The 17,918-nt window shown below is 51.1% G+C and overlaps 1 protein-coding gene across 3 annotated transcripts in view; it reads left to right on the forward strand.

Moving 5' to 3' along the window:
• The first annotated feature begins 10,492 nt into the window (after positions 1-10,492).
• FGFRL1 (fibroblast growth factor receptor like 1) overlaps positions 10,493-17,918 on the forward strand; it is a 186,717-nt gene continuing 179,291 nt past the window's right edge. Inside the window, exons 1-2 of one of the 3 annotated variants that reach the window (XM_084263031.1) lie at positions 10,493-10,728; positions 11,913-12,024. In XM_084263031.1, the coding sequence (XP_084119157.1) occupies positions 11,964-12,024 (61 nt within the window). In that variant the 5' untranslated portion in view covers positions 10,493-10,728; positions 11,913-11,963. Of the gene's footprint in view, positions 10,729-11,147; positions 11,179-11,652; positions 11,760-11,912; positions 12,025-17,918 lie in introns of those variants that run through there. The other 2 variants (XM_084263032.1, XM_084263033.1) reach the window with 2 other exon arrangements.

Here is a 17,918-nt window from a genome sequence, read left to right on the forward strand (position 1 = left end):
GTCTTTTCCCCTACTCTTTCCAGGCCAACCTAGCAGAGGGATGGAGAGAGACCAGGATCTACCTTGGATTATACAACCAGAAACAGACCTTGGGCTTGCAAAAACCCCTTGTGCTTCTTGCTTTTGCCCTGGAGAGATGTGTGCCCTGTTTCCCTTGAAGGGCTCCTGGGGGTGCAGAGCACTGGCAGGTGGAGGGGGATGGGAAGAATACAGCTTCTCAGCTTTTTGCTAGGGGTAAAACAGGCTGTGGAGGAAGAGAAAATCAATTGACTTTGCACCTGGGCTGAGTTATGCCATCAGCTAACCATTCCCAGTGTGGGAATCCATGTGCTGCAGCTGCCAGGGAGAGTCACAGCCTCCCAGCTCTCTCCTGCCCTGGGACACTGTGCTGCTGGCCTGGACAGGAGCTGCTGGCTGCTCTTGTAGGATCCCCTGTGCTAGGAAAATCCCTTTACTGTCTTCAGACATGCTCTTGACATTGCTGGAGCAGCATGAAAGGAAGAGGAGAGGTGAAGCTGAGGACTTGACCCACCAGTGCAGGTTGAACTGCAGGGCTGACAGTGAGGAAACAAATAAATATTCTTTCTGCTGCTAAACAGATTTGGTCTGGAACCACTGAGGAATTACCCAGAGCTAAACTGGCTTTCTCTGCACTCCTCCTGGGAAGAGGTCTGCACATGAGCAGATCATTCAGAATCTGGGCTCCTTCCCCAGTGAGTGTGGCTGCTACAGAGATCTTGTTTTCTTTCTCTTTTTTTCTTCTTTTATACTTTCTGTTTGGTTTTGGGGTTTGGTGTTTTTTTAATACTGTTTCTAGTATGGATTTGTGGACACCCCCAGAGCATCCTCTGCTCCCCTCTGGGTTTTATTGGGCTCTTTCTTGCAGAGACAAACACCCATGGTCAGATTTTAGTCAGGGCATTATTTTCCTCTTTGATTTAGCACCGCCAGGAGTTATTCCATTATACCCCAGACTTGTCTATTTACCCTTTAAAGCATGTTCCTTTTATTTACTCCTCCAGAGCTGCCTGTTTAATCCAATCTCTTTTCCACTGAATTACACTAGCACAATAACACAGGCCAAACAGGTTCAGCCTGGGTCATGGGTGGCAGAGGAAGGGGCTATATTCTTGTCAGATAATAACTCTGGAATTAAATAAAGCATTTACTAGGACTGGTGCGTTTTATAGCTGAACTGGGAGTTGCTATTTCCAGTCTGTATTTGCAGTGGGCTGGCAGCACCTATCCCTGCAGAAATCTAAGCAAATGACCTGAAAATGAGGGTGGAATCTGGCTTGTTTTTGCAGGAAGTCTGAGGTTTGATAAAAGCCCTGGGCAGTCGGGTGTGGGACCTCTTAAAGGATGTAGGTCCCAGATTCCCAGGTCAGCACTCAGTGTGACACCAAACCCTGGGGTGACATTCATCTGCCTGAACACAGGGCTGTGTGTAAGGGGAGTAAAGGCCCCTTGGTGAGCAGACCCTGGGGCTCGGAGCCAGCATGGCAGTAAGGGCTGCACCTTGTATCTCTGCCATCATTTTTTCCCCTCTGGCCTTGGGTTACAAACCACAGAGTCACAGAATCCCAAGGTTGGAAAAGACCTTTAAGATCACCAAGTCCAACCATTCCCACCCCAAGCTAAACCAGATCCCTAAGTACCTCATCTACCCTTTTTTAAACACACCCAGGGAAGGTGACTCAGACCCTCCCTGGGCAGCCTGTGCCACAGCCCCACAACTCTGCCAGGGAAGAACTTTTCCCTCCCATCTGCTCTGCCCCTGCCCTGGCCCAGCTTGAGCCCATTGCCCCTTGTCCCATCTCCTGTCCCCTGGCTGAAGAGACCATCGCCCACCTCTCTGCACCCTCCTGGCAGGGCAGGGGAGGTGGGGAGAAGGTCTCCCCTCAGCCTCCTCTTCTCCAGGCTCAACACCCCCAGCTCCCTCAGCTGCTCCTCAGAGGATTTGCCCTCCAGCCCCTTCCCCAGCCTGGTTGCCCTTCTCTGGACTCACTCCAGGACCTCAATGTCCTTCTGATAGTGAGAAACCATGTGACCGCTGAGGACACCCCTGTTATGTTTTTATGGCACTCCTCTGCTCTTTCCCTGGTGCATTACATCTGCCTTGAGTTGCAAAGCTTTCTGTGTTCTTCGTTATTCTTTGTGAGTAGCAGATTTTTTTGTTCTTCATTATTAATGTTATATCTTAATTGCTCTCCTAAGTAAACAGACTCCTGCACTTCACAGAAACACAAGAAGGTAAGTTCCTCAGCCCACAGAGGTTAATTTCTTACTTATTTCTATGGTATACAATTTACTCTCCAGCCATTTTTCTAGAGATATGCTGTCACCTTCTAGCTGCCCTGTATATATCTGCTGCTCACCAGGACAGCAGCCAGCCCTACTCTGCTCCTGTTATTTTGGAAACCCGGAGCTGTGAGTTTCATAAAGGCTGGGTTAAGTAAGCAACAGATTTATCTTTGTCTAAAGATAAAAGTGTTTGGCAGCAAACGTTGGCAGCTCCTTGCATATTTCCAGGGCTCCTTAGCATGCTCCCTGCTCTTCCCTTCATGTGGGGATGGCTGTGGGGGTGGCTGCTCAGCCTATGGTAGCACCATAGCCTAAGCAGAGCCAGTGTGGTTGATATTTAACCCTGCCTATGCCTGGGGAGGGTGGGCTGGAGGCTCCTATGTGTCACATCATGGTGGATTTTGTAGCTGTGCTCCTTGGGCTGTGGGTAAGTGGGCAGTGCTCCTCAAATCCATCACCATTTGTCCTCCTGGTGTGAGTGTCCTTCTCACCTCCCCATCCTTCTGCTGCGCCTGCCAGTGCTGTTGGGTGAAGCCATGGGCACAGCACCCAGACAATGAGGGTCTGATGAATGTTTGAGCAGCTGAAGGTCTGAGAGGTCCCCCCTGAGCTCAGGGGAAGCCTCTCCAGAGCTGCCTCCCTCACTGCAGCTCCCAAACCCTGTGCCCATGGGAACCCATCTGTGGAGCCAGCTGATTTCCTTGGGCAGCTCACTCCCAGCACAAGTAATGCCAGGGCTGAGCTGTCGTGGAGTGGGCTGCACGGGCTGAGAGCTGTGCCTGAGCCAGCACCCTGCCTGCTGCATTTGCTTCAGGAAAGATGGATCTCCAAGAGGAATGCCCTAGAGAGATGCCCTCTATGCATCCTTAAGGGGATGGATAGAGGTTCCCTGCTATCCCTGTCGCTGTACCAGAGCAGCCTGACCTGGCTGATGTGCTCATGGGGGAATCAAGGAGAGTTTCTCAGCAAACCCTGGGCAAAACAAACCTCCTGCCAGTCCAGGCAGAGCTGAGGAAGGGGTTCCCTGGCGCTCCTCTGCCAAGGCACAGCGTGGTGCTGAGCACCCCCTGCCTCACCTGAGACACAGATCCACACCTACTGACCAGCCTGATCCTGCTGCTCACTGGGACCAGGGCAGCAAAATCCTCTCACCCCCATTTCTCAGCAAGCATCCCGTTCCAGCCCCTCCTATTATTTCTATTTGCATACAGCTAGAGTATCCTCTATCCTAGGAGGATAGTTTCCTTGTGCTTTTACACATAGGAGTAAACAAGGCATAGCTGTTGACTCTATAGTTAACATATTTTTGGTGGTGTTCCCATCCAGAAAGTGCAGCTGCATTATATTCCTGATAAAGCGGAACTAATGTCCAGCTTCAGCAAGAATGTTAATAAATGAAAAGACCTTTCAAACAACACTGATTGAAGCAAAGTGTCATTTTCCCCCCTCCCTCCCTCCCTCCCTCCCTCCCTCCCTCCTTCCCTCCCTCCCTCCCTCCCTCCCTCCCTCCTCCTCCCCTCCTCCTCCCCTCAAGGCTTTTAGGTTCTTTTTTTTTCCCAAAGAGTTGCAAAAACTCTGATGCCTGACCTGGAAATGAGCAAATTTCTGCTCCTGGTTACACCCCTGTGACTGTGAAATGGATCCATTAGTCTCCATGGGTTTGTCTGGATTGGCACCTTGGCTCTCACTTGCACCCTGCTTGTCTCCAGGTTCTCCCTTCAGAGCCCAGTTTCATTCTGGAGATGCAGCCAGAAGGCAGGAGGTTGTGCTAGTACCACCTAAACTCAGGCAGTGCCCCTGACACGCTGCATGTGGTTATTGCCTAATACCCCAGTGCTGACAATTAAAACACAAACATATAGTCATATTTTTGGATGAAACTGTACAAACATTTCAAAACAGTTTATGCATGCAGATTTGTATGTTATCAGAGAGCACCACACATGCACATGGAATTTATGGAGAATGCTGAGAGATTTGAAAGGAAATAGTTTGGGAAGTTGTCTTATTTTTTTGAACATAAATCCCCAGACAGTTTCCCTTAACATTCCTCACGTCTCTGCAGCAATTAATTCTTGACATTTCTGGTTTTCACTCTGCCTGGTGGTTTTGGGCTTTATTTCTCCCCCCTTCCCCCTGGTTATTTTTCACATCTCTCCTGTTATGTTTGCTGTCTTTGTTTGCTACACCCAACGGTGAGGTGTACAGACGAACTTCCTTGCACAGGAGGGTGATGTGAGGGAGCAGTGAGAGGAGATTCAGGCCTTCAGAACTATGGGCACATCACTAAATCATAGAATCATGGAATCATAGAATCCCAGACTGGTCTGGGTTGGAAGGGACCCCAAGGGTCACAGAGCTTCAACCCCCTGCCACAGGCAGGGACACCAACCTCCAGGCCTGGAGCTACACAAGGCTGCCCAGGGCCCCATCCAACCTGGCCTTGAACACCCCCAGGGATGGGGCACCCACCCCCTGTCTGGGCAGCCTGTTCCAGCCCCTCACCACTCTCTCTGTAGTGAGATATTTAAATTCAAGGATGCATATTCAGAGTCTTCAGCCCTGGCTACCTGCACTGAGTAGTTGTGGCACAGATGAGTCTGTTGGCTTGATCAGGTTTTTTTCTCACTTGCAGTGATTCCAGTGGCTCCAGTGGGATTATTCTTGGACTAGCCAGATGTAAAAGGAAAGCAAAATCAAATCCTTCATACATCAGTGTCAGACTGACTCCAAGAAACCAGTGCTGAGTGATAGAAAGGATAAGAGGCCTGAGGAAGAATGTGTTTATGGAAAACATTTGGAAATTTTAACTACTTGTAGTTCGAGCAAAGGCTGAGTAAGGGAACTGCCTGTGAGTGTGTAAGAGTGGAAGAAAGTATGGAGCTTGAGCAAATTGCTTGAGGTGATGCAAAGGGATGTGAGAAAGAAGAGCGAAGTAGAATTAAAGCAGAAGGAGTTCAGCTCTTTCAAACACATGGGAGCCTTGTCTGCCATGAGCTTTTAGTGGCGTATTCCTCATCCAAATATCTGAGCTCCTTCTGAGAGTGTGGAAATGGTGTGCTGAGCATCAGACGTGGTTTATTCCTGCTATAGCCATCGGGGTGGGGGAAGGAAAGGAACTTTTGTCCCCACAACTAATAGGTTTTCTTACATCTACTAAGAGAAGTCAGAGAAAAAAGCAGAGAAGGTCTGGGACGTGTGTGTCCAGAACTTTCTGTGTGCTCTTCCATCTGTATTGCTGGATCTAAGCCCCTTCCTCCTGCATACCTTTCTGGCAAAGAAGGAGAATTTTGCATGGATTGTCATGTTTTATAATCCTAGGGCCTTCTCACACACACTGTGGAGCAGGAAAGGCTGTTTGAAGGTGTCACACAGGGAATATGAGTATATTGGAGTTATCCCCAGGCTGCCCTGGGATGCTCTGGCTCTCCCTGCACAAGTGAGCTCTGCCTTCGAGAGGAGAGCTCAGTGTAGCCTGGAAGGAGGAGTTGTCCTCTGCTATAATCCATCCTGGAGACCTGAGCTAAGCTGCTGAGCAGCGTGGCTTAGCCACTGAGCCTTTGAACTTCATTTGGCAGCCCCTGGGGAAGGCAGCGTGAGGGACTTGCGCTGGCGACAAGACGCGTCCCGCTGGGCTGGGCTGGCTGGTGTTCCCCACGTGCTGCCCGTGCCCTTCCCAGGGCTGTCACGTTTCCCCAGTGCCAGGGAGCGCTGACACAGCCTGCCTAACCTGGCCAAGAGAGACAGGGTCTCCCAGCCAACTGGGGATGGTGGGAAGCATTTCCTGCAAATGCCGTCATGTGCAAATTTAGCACCGATGAGAAATCCAAGCAGGTTCTCCAGCCACAGGGAGACTGGGCAGGGAAAAGGCTGGGAACCCTCTCCTGGTGGTGCTTCGGACCAAAACAGAGACTGCAAGGTAGCAGAGGGATCCTTTGTGCCTGCAAAACCCCTCAAAAGCCCTGATACAAGGGCCACGGGGCAGCGGGACCTGGGAGGTCCAGCATCCCGCACAGGACCCAAGGGTTGGTTGATAGGATGTTTAACCCCTGTGTTACCATCTTGTCTTCTCTGCCTGACAGTGGTGTTCATGCTTCATGTATGAAAGTTAAGCTTATGCATAGGCAGATATCAGGACTGTACCACCCTGGTTCATCTTTCCACCTGCCCATACCTCCTCTCCAAATATTACCTACGTTACGGCTAGGTCTCAGTTACCACTCATAGGGGAGGTGGTGATGTGGTTCTCCTAAAACACTGCTTGCTCTGAGCCCACAGTTTTAGTTATAGACCCAAATGGATCAGCCCAGTGGCTCTGGAAGTGTGCAAATGGAAAGGTGTGTGTCGGTCTCCATCCCTGCCCAGCTGTGACATCTTATGTACCACCCTCCTACACGCCGAGTGCTCTATCAGAAGGGATCCAGCCAGGGGAATCTGCCCCCTTAATCACATTACTTATCTTTCCCCACATCCAGAGCAATCCCCAGTGCCAGGCATCCTAGATGGATGCTCAGGCTGACCCTGGGGCGGCTGCTCCCCACCAGTAACCCGAGGAGGGCTGCACAAATGGGGTGGAGGGGTGGAGGGAATGCGCCTAATCCTGGCCATGCCCTTCCATCACCTTCACGTGCTCCGTCAGCTGCACCCAGCACCCTCCACCCCAGTGGCATGTCCCTGTGGACCTGTGCCACAGGGCCTCGTGCTCCTGCAAGGCACCCTCACCAGCCCAAGCTGCTTGGATGGCTCCAGACACCTGGGGTACTGGGTGTGATGGGTAAATTCAGTTCATGGCTACCACCTGCAGCTTGAGAACATCACTGAAGCTGGCTGGGAATGACAGTGTGGAGGTGCTGTATCTCCCAGATCATCTGTCAGGGAAGAGAAAAGGCAAAACAATCAGAATGAAAGGGGGAAAGTGGAGTTCTGTGATGATGGAGGTGAGCAGCTCCTGGGAGGAAAGAGGTAAGAAAGCTGGAAAAAGGCCAAGCCATAGTTTTGGAGACATGAATAAAGTTGTTCTGGGGATGGACGTTCACTAGACCATCACAGCTATGCAAACTCTGGAAAGCCATGGTCTGGAAACAGGGCTTTGGGGACAAGTGGGATACAAATAGACTGTTAGCCTGCTTCTCAGACCATGCAGAGACACATACTTAGTTGCTTAGCATTTGGTTTTGTTTGTCAGCTCCAGAAAGCTGTTTTCCCACAGCCTTGTCTCAGGACTGGGGGGGTGCAGGAGCAAACTGGGGCTGCTGACTTTCAGACTACTCAATCATCCTGCAAATTACAGCCAGCCCAGAAAAACACAGCTCTGCATGTTTCCTTATTTAGGTGGAAGTGTTGGGAAAACAGTGTGAGATTTTATTTCTGATAAACTAGGAGCTGTTTCAGTAATATTAATTATTTTTATTATATCAATGTTTTACATTTAGTCCTCTGCTGCTGTACTGGGAATGAGATGGATGAAGTCTAGGGCATGGTTTCAGACAGTCTTTCAGGCTAACTAAGCCTGAAAAACTCCTGAGCCCCTGCAAAATAAAATCCTTGTGCAGACATTTTTGAGTCTGTAGGGGCTGTTGTCTGGTTGTTTTAGCCTGGGGTGTGGAAGCTGTGGGCTCTGCTCCTGCCCCATGTCATCCCTTCGCAACATCACTTGGAGTCAGAGTCTTAAAAAGCTTCTTGATGCCCAAAGACAGAGGCTGAAGGGAAATCTGAAGGTGTTTAGGCACCTGGAGGCTTTGAAAAACCTCGTGTACCACCTCTGTAATTCTCCCACAACTTCCCACTGGTGAAAGGCTGGGGGAGAAATTTTATTGCTGTATATGGAGGAGAAATACCCACAGCCTGGGAGATGTTGGAACCCACAAAGACACACGTGGGGTTTTTCGGTGAGAAGGTGAGGATGGAAGAAGCAGATCCCTCAGAGGGGTTTCTTTTCTTGTCTAACCTGAGCTGGACACTTGATGATGGGCATGGGCACAACCTGGGTTGGAAGAAGGTCCCTTCTTCCAGAGTGGAGCTGATTCAGACCCAGACAGAGCTCACTCATGTCCCTAGTCAGGCTGTGATGAGAAAGTCAAGATGCAGCTGGGAAATAAGCCCTGCATGGCCCAGAAAAAACAGATGATGAGAAGGAGCTTTTCAGGTGAGTTCATCCTACTTGTCCATGATGGGCAGGCATCCCACATCTGAGCCAAAACTGAGAGGCTGCTTTGGACAGTCTGAATGGGACTTTGGACAGTCTGAATGAGACTTTGGACAGTCTGAATGGGAACAGAAGGTCACATAAATAATTTTTGGGGCCAGGTATTAGATGGTGATGTCCTTGGGACAAAGACCTTGGCTCCTTTGTGGTGAAATGTCAGGGAAACGTTACAACGACGTGTTCTGCACATCATCCCTTGGGATGCAGCGTGAGGTGGAGCTCTCCTTCTGGTGCAAGTGGGAGTGATTCTATCAGCAGCTATGGCATGAATACGACCACGGAGGTCAAGTCCTGAAGGTTTGCTTCAGTCAACACTGTCTTTGAAGTCAATGAGGCTGAAGTTATTGCCTGATAGGAGCGGTCGTCCATCTGCGACTGCTCAGATGAATGAGCTTTAATAATAAAAATGATGATATAAATATGTGAAAATAAACCCAGTATTGTCAGCCCCTTCGTTAGTTTATGATTCAGGGGGGTTATATGTTTAGTCTTGGATGTTTTTTTTTTTTCCCATTGATTTTGTGTATCAAGATTTAATGCTGTCAGGAACTGCTGAGTAAAAATATTTAGTAGTAATGATAATAATAATAATAGAGTGTGTGATTCCATAATCATAACAAAATACATCAGATGGTTGTTCAAACCACAGCTTGGCCTGAGTTTAGGGGTTCTCCTGGTGCCTATCACACCAAATTAGCATTGAGACAGCTTTGTTTTCAAGAGGCCTTCATGCTGGAGTGTATCAACCGAGGGCTCTAATAAACAATAACATCAACAGGAACAATGTTTCTCTCCGGATATAAAAGTATAGCTGCTGAGGCAGCTTTTCCCCCCCCTACTCCTCACTTGTTTAGTCTATTTGGTGGATTCTGCCAGGTTGATTTCTATCCTGCCTGGAGAGTGATTTGCTGCAGGAGCCGATCCATCAGCCCAGCCCTGTTTGAAAGTAAAGAATAAATAATTGTAACAGTTAATCTCGGGAACAGACGTCTCCGGGGGGGTTATTTTCCAGTTGGTTTCGTTTAGCTCAGGCCAGTCTCTCTCTGGCGTGGTTTGCATCCCAGCAGGGAGAGATCAGAACGGTGTAGCCGACCCCAATCTCTCCCCTCCGCGCTGGGTTCCCACAGCCGGGGCTCCAGCCTTGCCGTGGGAAGAGGGGCGGGGTGCAGGCACGGCTTGTGGGGTGCATGGCGAGCGGGGGGCTGCGGGTCCCCACCGCCGCGGGGCTTTCAGGGGGTACCTGGGCTCCAGAAGGCTCAGGGCAGGGGGCATGTGTGATGGGTGGGGGGGATGGTGTGTGGTGTGTGTTCGCACAGCAGGGCACAAGGCCGGGTGCGCTGCTCTGGGGGAGCCGCGATGCTCCGGGGGGGTCTCTGGAGGGCTGCGGGGATGCCGCGGGCCGGGCTCCGCCGCTCCGAGGCGCACACGGGGCTCGGCGGGACTCCGGTCGTCCCCTCCCGCCGCCCCCGCAAAGGGTTAAGGGGAGCGGCGGCGCGGGAGGGCGGGGGCTCCCGGGGATTGGTGCGAAGTTTGGAGCGGGGCGGCACCGCACCGCCCTCCTCGGCGGCTCTGCCCCCACAGCCACAAAGCCCTGCAGGGAAAGTTGCTTTATCGCTTGTTTCTCTCGCCCCGGCTCTGTACATTCCCCCCCCCCTCCCTCCTCCTCCTCTTCTCCCCCCCCTTCCCCTCCCCTTCCCCAGCCCCTTTCCCCTCCTCCCCTCGCTCCTTAAACGGGATTCCGGCTGGGCGAGCCGCGGGACGGCATCACCGGGCATCCCGCGGCTGCGGAGCCCCGGCGGATCTGTCAGGTCCCCGCTGTCCCTCCCCGCACACACACGCGCAGCCCTACCCGGAAAGCCCGAAAAAGAATTTGAGAGGTTTCCCCCCCCCTCCCCGCAACCCCCCTCCCCTTTTTCCTGAGCTCCTCGCCCGTGGATCCCTAGTGGGAAAATCCCGAAGCGTGGGGGTGTTCGGTAAAAAAGCCGGTGGTGAAAAGGGGGGAAAGCCGCGCCGGGGGGAGGGCACACTCCCCTTTCCCACCCCCCACCCCCCCCCAAAAGGCAGCGGACAGCCCCCGCCCGCCCCCCGGGCTGGGGGTGCGGGAGGTAGAGGCCGGCGGCGGAGCGCCCCGCCGGGCGCCGTGGCCGCGGAGGGCATGAGGCGGCGAGCGGCGAGGATGGGCGGCAGCGCACGGTGCTAGAGCCCCGGCGGCAGCCAAGGTAAGTGCCCCCCCCCCCCCGCCCCCCACACCACCACCCCCGCCCGGGACACCCTTTCGCTTGGGTCGGGGCGACACGAAACGCCACAGCTGGGAGCCGCCGGGGCTGCCCCGAAGCGGGAGGAGTGGGGGGTGGGGGGTAGCACCAGGTGGCATCGCGCCGGGTGTTCCCCCCCCCCCCATCCCTTACTCCGTCCTCTCTTCCCCGACCCTAATTCCTCGCTGCGAATATCCCGTTACCGGCCACTCGCTGCGCCCCGGAGGGGAGCCCCCTCCGCACGCCCGGCCCCGCCGGCCGCCCCCCGCCCCCGGCGCCCTCCCTCTGTACCAGTTCCCCGCTGCAGATGGGGAAGCTCAGGGCAAGGCGTCCTCTTTCCTTCGCTGGATGCTCTACACGGGTTGTTGTGTGTCCTGGGGGCACGGAGTGTTTGAAACCGGGGAGTTTACAAGGGTGAGGAATTCAGACAGTGTTTAGAGAGTGAGAGTTTTAGGAGGAGAACAGGGTGTAATTAACGTAAACCTGATCTACCCCGGGTTTGCCTATCACGGCGAAGGCACCTTCAAGAATCTGGAGAATCGAGCGGGGTTTTTGCTTTGGGACGCACCTCTGGAGCACACGGAAACAAGTGGGGCTTGCCGGGGGGGGCTGGGAAACGGGGGAGGAAGAATCAGTGCAGTTCAGGGAAGTTGGAGAGAGTGGAGGAAGGCGCACAGCCCGAGCAGCGCCTGTCTGAGGGGCACTGAAGCAGCAATGCGAAGTTTGCTGGGCTGCTGATGGGAGAGGTAACGTCCCTCCTCCCCCTTCCCCGAGTTCCTCCGCAAATTGTTAACCTGAAATCTTCTTTTATGGCCACTCGCTCAGTGTTCTGTTTGCCTTCCAAGGCTGGTTCTGTACAGGACACCAAAGAATTATGCATTAACTGTAAACTTAGAGGAGCTCGCTGGCCTCAGTGGGTTCTTGATTTATATCAGGCTCGAAAGCAGAGAGGAGGGCAAAGTTTTACTTGTTGAGCGCCAAGGAATGAATCCCTAGTACGTCCCCCTCTCATTTGCTGTTTCTGCTCTTGGCCCCTTTGCAATAGGTTCTAAAACTCTGCAGAGTTGTGGGGTTCTTTGCTTTTTTTTTTTGGTGTTCTTTTCCCACTAATTCTTTTGCTCTCCTTTTTGTTTCCCTCCTGCCTCCAGGTCTGAGAGGACGGGTAGCCCCGTACGCTACGGAGGGATCTGCTTTTCAAAATGGAATTGCAGCTCGCGCTGCTTCTCGCAGGGATAATCGCATTTTCGGACTCGGCGAGAGGTAAGGAGACGGCGCCCGCTGGGAACGCTCCCTCCCCTCTGCTCTGCTGGGCTCACGCTCTGCAGGCACCCACGGTGCCCTCGGAGGGACCCCGTAAGGGACTTGCTGTCGGCGCGGACTCGTCCCCTTCCACGTTGCTTCATCTGCTCAGGGGCGCAGGCTCGTGCCCATGTGTGGTGCCCCCTTGACCTGTGTGTTGTTTTGGGGTGGTGCCCCCTGTTACCTGCGTGTTTTGGGGTGGTGCCCCCCTTCCCTGCGTGTTGTTTCGGGGTGGTGCCCCCCCTTACCTGCGTGTTTCGGGGTGGTGCCCCCCCTTACCTGCGTGTTTCGGGGTGGTGTCCCCCTTCCCTGCGTGTTGTTTCGGTGTGGTGCCCCCCCTTCCCTGCGTGTTGTTTCGGTGTGGTGCCCCCCCTTCCCTGCGTGTTGTTTCGGTGTGGTGCCCCCCCTTCCCTGCGTGTTGTTTCGGTGTGGTGCCCCCCCTTCCCTGCGTGTCTCGGGGTGGTGCCCCCCGTTACCTGCGTGTCTCGGGGTGGTGCCCCCCGTTACCTGCGTGTCTCGGGGTGGTGCCCCCCGTTACCTGCGTGTTGTTTCGGTGTGGTGCCCCCCGTTACCTGCGTGTTTCGGTGTGGTGCCCCCCGTTACCTGCGTGTTTCAGGGTGGTGCCCCCCCTTCCCTGCGTGTTGTTTCGGCGTGGTGCCCCCCATTACCTGCGTGTTTTGGGGGCTGTTGGTTCGGATGGATGGAGCGCGGTGGCTCTGGGCTTGCTGAGGTCTCTTAGGCGCAGGTGAACTTCCAGGGGCTTTTCTCTCCCACGTGTGTGAAAACACACAGGCAGTTTTAAAGACAGGCAACTGCATTCCTCTGTGGATCAGAAATACCTCTGCCCTCCTGTAATCCCTCCAGCCTCTGCCCTGTATATTCCCACTAGCAAACTAAACAAACACATCCATTAACTTCCTCGGTGACAGACAAATGACAGTTCCCAACAGCGAGAGTGTATTTTAATGCTGGGGCTCCAGCAGTTGATCAGGTTTCAATAAACAGGTTGCCCTACCAGAGGCAAACTGAAACACGTTGACCTGGGAGTGATGGGGGGCTGAGGGGGTGGAAAAAAGAAGGAGTTTCTTTAGGGGAAGGTGCTTTAAGCAACACTCTGTGATCAGAGTGGAAGGCGTGCGGGCTTCCCCTCCGCTCTCGCCTGTGTCATACCTTGGTGGGTGATGTCCCTGGAAAGCCTGGATGAGAAACGTGGCTTCAGCTCCCCCGGCCTCTGGTCAGGAAGGAGGGGCTGCATTGTTCCAGGAGAATAGGGGTATGGCTTTAGGATGCAGATTGTTCCAGCTGCAATTCCCAACAGTATCAGAGTTTGCGTGAATTGTTGAAAGACCTTTAAATCACCCGGTGCTGTGGAGCTGCAAATGAAAAGGTTTAAACTCGCCCTTTGCTTGGGCCGTAACTTGCCAAAAATAAAATCACCTTTTTGGGGTGAGGGTGGGAAGGGAGAGGGGAGTATTAGTCTAAAAGCCCAAGGTTTGGTTAGTTCATTGGGGTTTTTTTTTTCCTTCTTGGCATTGGCCCCCAAGCAAATACTTTATGGAGGCAAAAGCACTATAAAATGATTTGGCTGGAAGCTGAATGAAAAAAGAAAACAGTATATAGGCTGTAAGTCCAGCAAGCCTGAGTTCCAGGCGAGGTTTACAATGGAGACTAAGTTTAAGTTGTAGGCAGTGGTCAGCAGTGTATGAATTCAGATGACCTTACAGGATTGCAGTGGAGAGAAGTTGGTGGAGTTCCGGAAAAGAGCTGAAGTGGGCAGGAGAAGACAAAAAGATTTTTGTCTCTTTTTTTGCGAGCTGAGTGTTGGCTGCTTTACTGGCTGACCCTGTTTGAAATTGGTTTGCACTTGTCTTGCTTGTACTCTTTTATTGCTCCTGGAAAACGAAGTGCTGGGGGCTGTTGTCATGTGGAGAAAGGACCGAAAATTCACAGTGGTAATTTCAGGACATCATCGTTTTTCTGATGGAAAGACCTATTTAATACAACTTTGATAGGATCAGGTTGGTAATTGGATTATTGGAACTCTTTTTCAGAGCTTGAAAAATCCACCCTGCAAGTGGATGGGGAGATGGTCGTGGTTATTTAAAATTATGTGGAAAGAGAGTTTAAAAAGCAGGGCCCAACCCATGGGCAATGTCATTCATTCCCATGCTGATATCAGGAGAGAGAAAGTGAAAAAGAAAAAGGTGTTATTGCTGTAAAAAGAAAAAAATATAGATAGAACCCCCCCTAACATTTAATTCCTGCTTTGCAGGTTGGGAGTGTCCTTGATAACAGAGGACGTAGGTGAAAGATCAAACTTGTAAGTGAGCAGAGATGAGACGCTCTGCAGCACGTTGTGACCTTTTTGTGCTGCTGAATATCCCCAATTATTAGATATTTACACTGATATTTAACTTCATATTCTTGGGAAAACTCTCCCTGTTGTTCACGTGCCTGCAGATTCTTTCCGAGTGTATCACGCGGTGGGCTCAGCTGCTGGAGATGTGTAAGTGTTACCTGCTTCAGTCACTCGGGTCTTATAGACACTCCTCTGGCCAAATCTCAGCCTGAGGTGGTGAGGCTTTACTCTGGAGGAAGAAGGGCTCTTTTGTTTTGGCTGAACCCTGTTTAATTTCTGTCTCCTGATTGCGAATTAGAGGCGTGTGGCCCAGAGCGTGCCGGTGCCTCCTCATCTGAGATGTCAGAAGTTAGATAGGTGCTCGCTGGCTCTCAGTCAAGTGAGGAAGGTGGCTGAGGAGGCTCTCTGTGAAGTGCTGGTCCTTCTCTGCTGCTTATATTGGGCAAAAGTAGCTTATGTTGGAATTTGGATGTTGATATGGCTGATTGCACCCAGGCTTTGGGGAAGGGCCATAGTGCGTTTGCACAAGGGGGCAGAGCTAAGTTGCCCACGCGCTCCAGCCTTGCTATTTCCTGACAGTCGAGTGCTCAGCTGCAATCTTGCAGTAAATGGTACGTTGTTTTATTTTTGCATCTTTACTTAGGTGGTGCCTTTTAAGGCCAAGGGCCCCGCAGGGATGACTGATTGGGCTAATGCAGCAATTTCCCCCTCCTCCCCCAGCAACCGGGGGCATATTTCCAGGTTCAGAGCTGTGCCTACTGCCTTCTTGTGACCTGACGTGTCACTCTGCCAATGTACAAAATGCTGTGCAAAAAAGGGCATGTGTTAGTGCCCTGGTTCTGGCCCAGGACAGAGAACAGGTCTGGCTTTAAGAGGTCCAGGTGCAGAACTCGCTGTGTCTGGAGGGATGAAGGATAAGGCAGCTCTGGCTAAGTTTGAACCAATGCTTTCATGCCCAAAAGGTAAAGACTTTGGTTAAGGGTTTGTCTGCACCTGCAAATGCACTGCAATGACCCTTCCAAAAATACTTACTCTGGAATAACCCCCCCAGTGACCAATCTTGTTCTGGGCTAAAGATCTCCTGGAGGGAACCTGTAACAGCAAAATTCTTCCTCAGGAGCTATTTTGGTAAAAATCCAAGCCCCTTCATTCCCTTGTGGGTGAAGACAAGAACTTCTGGATGCAGAGAATCCAGCCTTTGAGAACAAAACCAGCGTGCTGTGGTTTTCTAAGAGACACTCACTGGACCTTCTGGCTGACAGCCGAGGTGTAGGGCGGCAGCTTCAGCCGGATCGCCAGCCTCAACGGGTGGCATCAGCCCTGAACCCGGGACAATAGCGCCAGTCCAGTGGCTCGTCCCTCATGTCACTCCATTCCTGTTCTCTCCAAGCAGCCCTATACTGGGCATAAATGGCCTCAGTGTCCTGCCCCGTCCCTCCTCCGCGGCGGGGACGAATGCCATCTTGGGTCACTAACCTTTAGTGACTATGTCCTGCAGCAATGTAGCTCCTACCACTCCACACCTCCGGTCGGATACAGGTAATACAATCTGATATTTTCCTGCCTATGTTATCTCAGTGACACACAACACGATATTTGTTCCAAATCTGTCAAGTTGCCATCGTATTCGCATTGGTGACCGTATATGGTAACACTGGGATGTGCTTGGCTTGGTCCCGTGGCTTAAACAAGATTTCATAGGGTATGTTTAGAAGTTTTTTGGTAAGAGCAGTAACAACCCTTCTGCTAGCGAGTAAACTGATATTCTGCTGGAAACTAATTAGTTTGGATGTTGATTTCATTTTCGGAGGGAGGGGAAGAGCGAGACTTTAATTGCCCTCTGCTCTGGCACTTCTCCGCGCGACGCTTGGCTTGCCAGCCTGGGTGATGCCTGTCGTACAGGGGGTTTGCTGGTGGGGCCACCTCAAAGTTCAACAGTTTCACGTAGAAATAATGCTATATACAGTCTCTGTTTGCCTGAGTGTTGGAGAAAAGAGAAGAATAGGTCACTGAAAGGTTTTGCTTTTTATTTCTTGGGAGATGAGTTCGTCTTTCTGGTGAACCTATTTACCCTCCTGTAACTCTGGGGTTTCTAGGAGTAAATGGTAGTAAACGTGGAAAGGAGAAATAATGATAATACAAGAGAGAGGTGTTGGCTTCTGTTTTACTTCTTTATTCTTGTTGAATGATTGTTACCAGATATAACGCTTAGGTAATTTCTCTCTTGTGAAAGAGGAGATCTAACAGCCTGATTCAGATTATAGATAAGTCACTGCACATCTTCTAGTTAAGTTTGGGGCGTTTTTTGGGATCGTACTCTTGGGGAACTCACAAATAATCTGTCAGCATGATATGTACCTAGACTGTACAGAATGATCTAAGAAAATACTGCTTTTTGGGTTTTTTTCTTACTTCTTTTTAAACCCAGTTCCTCCCTTCAACGGAGCCTGTCGGCCGCTTGAAATTGGGGCTGAGCTTAAACATAAAACACAGCGTGCGTCACACTGGAAAATCAGCCTTGATTTTATAGGATTTTTATTAGGAATATTACAAAACTGAGTGAATTGCTCAAATATATTTAGATTTTTTTTTCCTTAAGGTTTTTATAGCTTTGTTTTCCAAGCCCATATGTTGGTTCGACCTTGGTTAAAAGACAAGCAACAAATTAAAACATGTCTTTGATGAGCTTGTAGGCAGCAAAGGCTAGACTCCACAGCTTGGCTTCAGTGTGCCATGAGGTGGTGCTTGAGAAATGACAGGGAAATGGTTCTTTCAGGAAAATAAAGTAATATGAAAACAGAAAAAAAAAGCAAAAGTGATGCTTGCTAGCAAGCAGGAACCTGCTTTTCAAGGTTTGGGACCACAGGTGCTAATTTATTGAGTAAATATGAAGCTTCTTATCTGGCATGAACTGGCTGATAGAGCTGATCTTTTCCAGTGGCCCATCTGATAATTCCTTTTTGAGTGGCTGTCTCCTCATGAGCGATGCTGGTAGGTCTGGGTGCTGAACGCTCGCTGTGGAATAGCGTGGCCGCAGGAAGCGGCGGTCGCTCCCTGACACTGCATTTTGTGGATTGAATTACTGGAGGAGATAAAAATTTTCACCAAAAGGGTGAAATAACAATGTAGAGGTCCTCTTGTATTTTATAAAAAAAAAATCCCAAACCCAGAAGTAAACCCAGCCTTTAGTCAGAGCTTTATTTACTCAGTGGGAGTAGAACCGATGGAGCTTTCTGCCTTTCCCGAGACGTGAAACTCCGACTTGTGCCTGCAGTGACTTGTAAAATCATCCTGTTGAAAGGGTCCAGTGCAAACCAGCGTTACAGGAGTTGGTGGAAATGATCCCTTCTCCCCCCCCACCTTTTTTTAAAAAAAAAAAAAAATCCATTAACCTGCTCATTTTGTCTTATTTCAAAGAATTTGTCTTTCATCTGACCTCTTCCTGTGTTTTCTGGGGGGCTGCTTAAGCTGAAATGCATGTGATCTTGCTTTGAAC

Source organism: Gallinula chloropus (assembly GCF_964237585.1).
Source record: "Gallinula chloropus genome assembly, chromosome: 4".
Lineage (NCBI taxonomy): Eukaryota > Metazoa > Chordata > Aves > Gruiformes > Rallidae > Gallinula > Gallinula chloropus.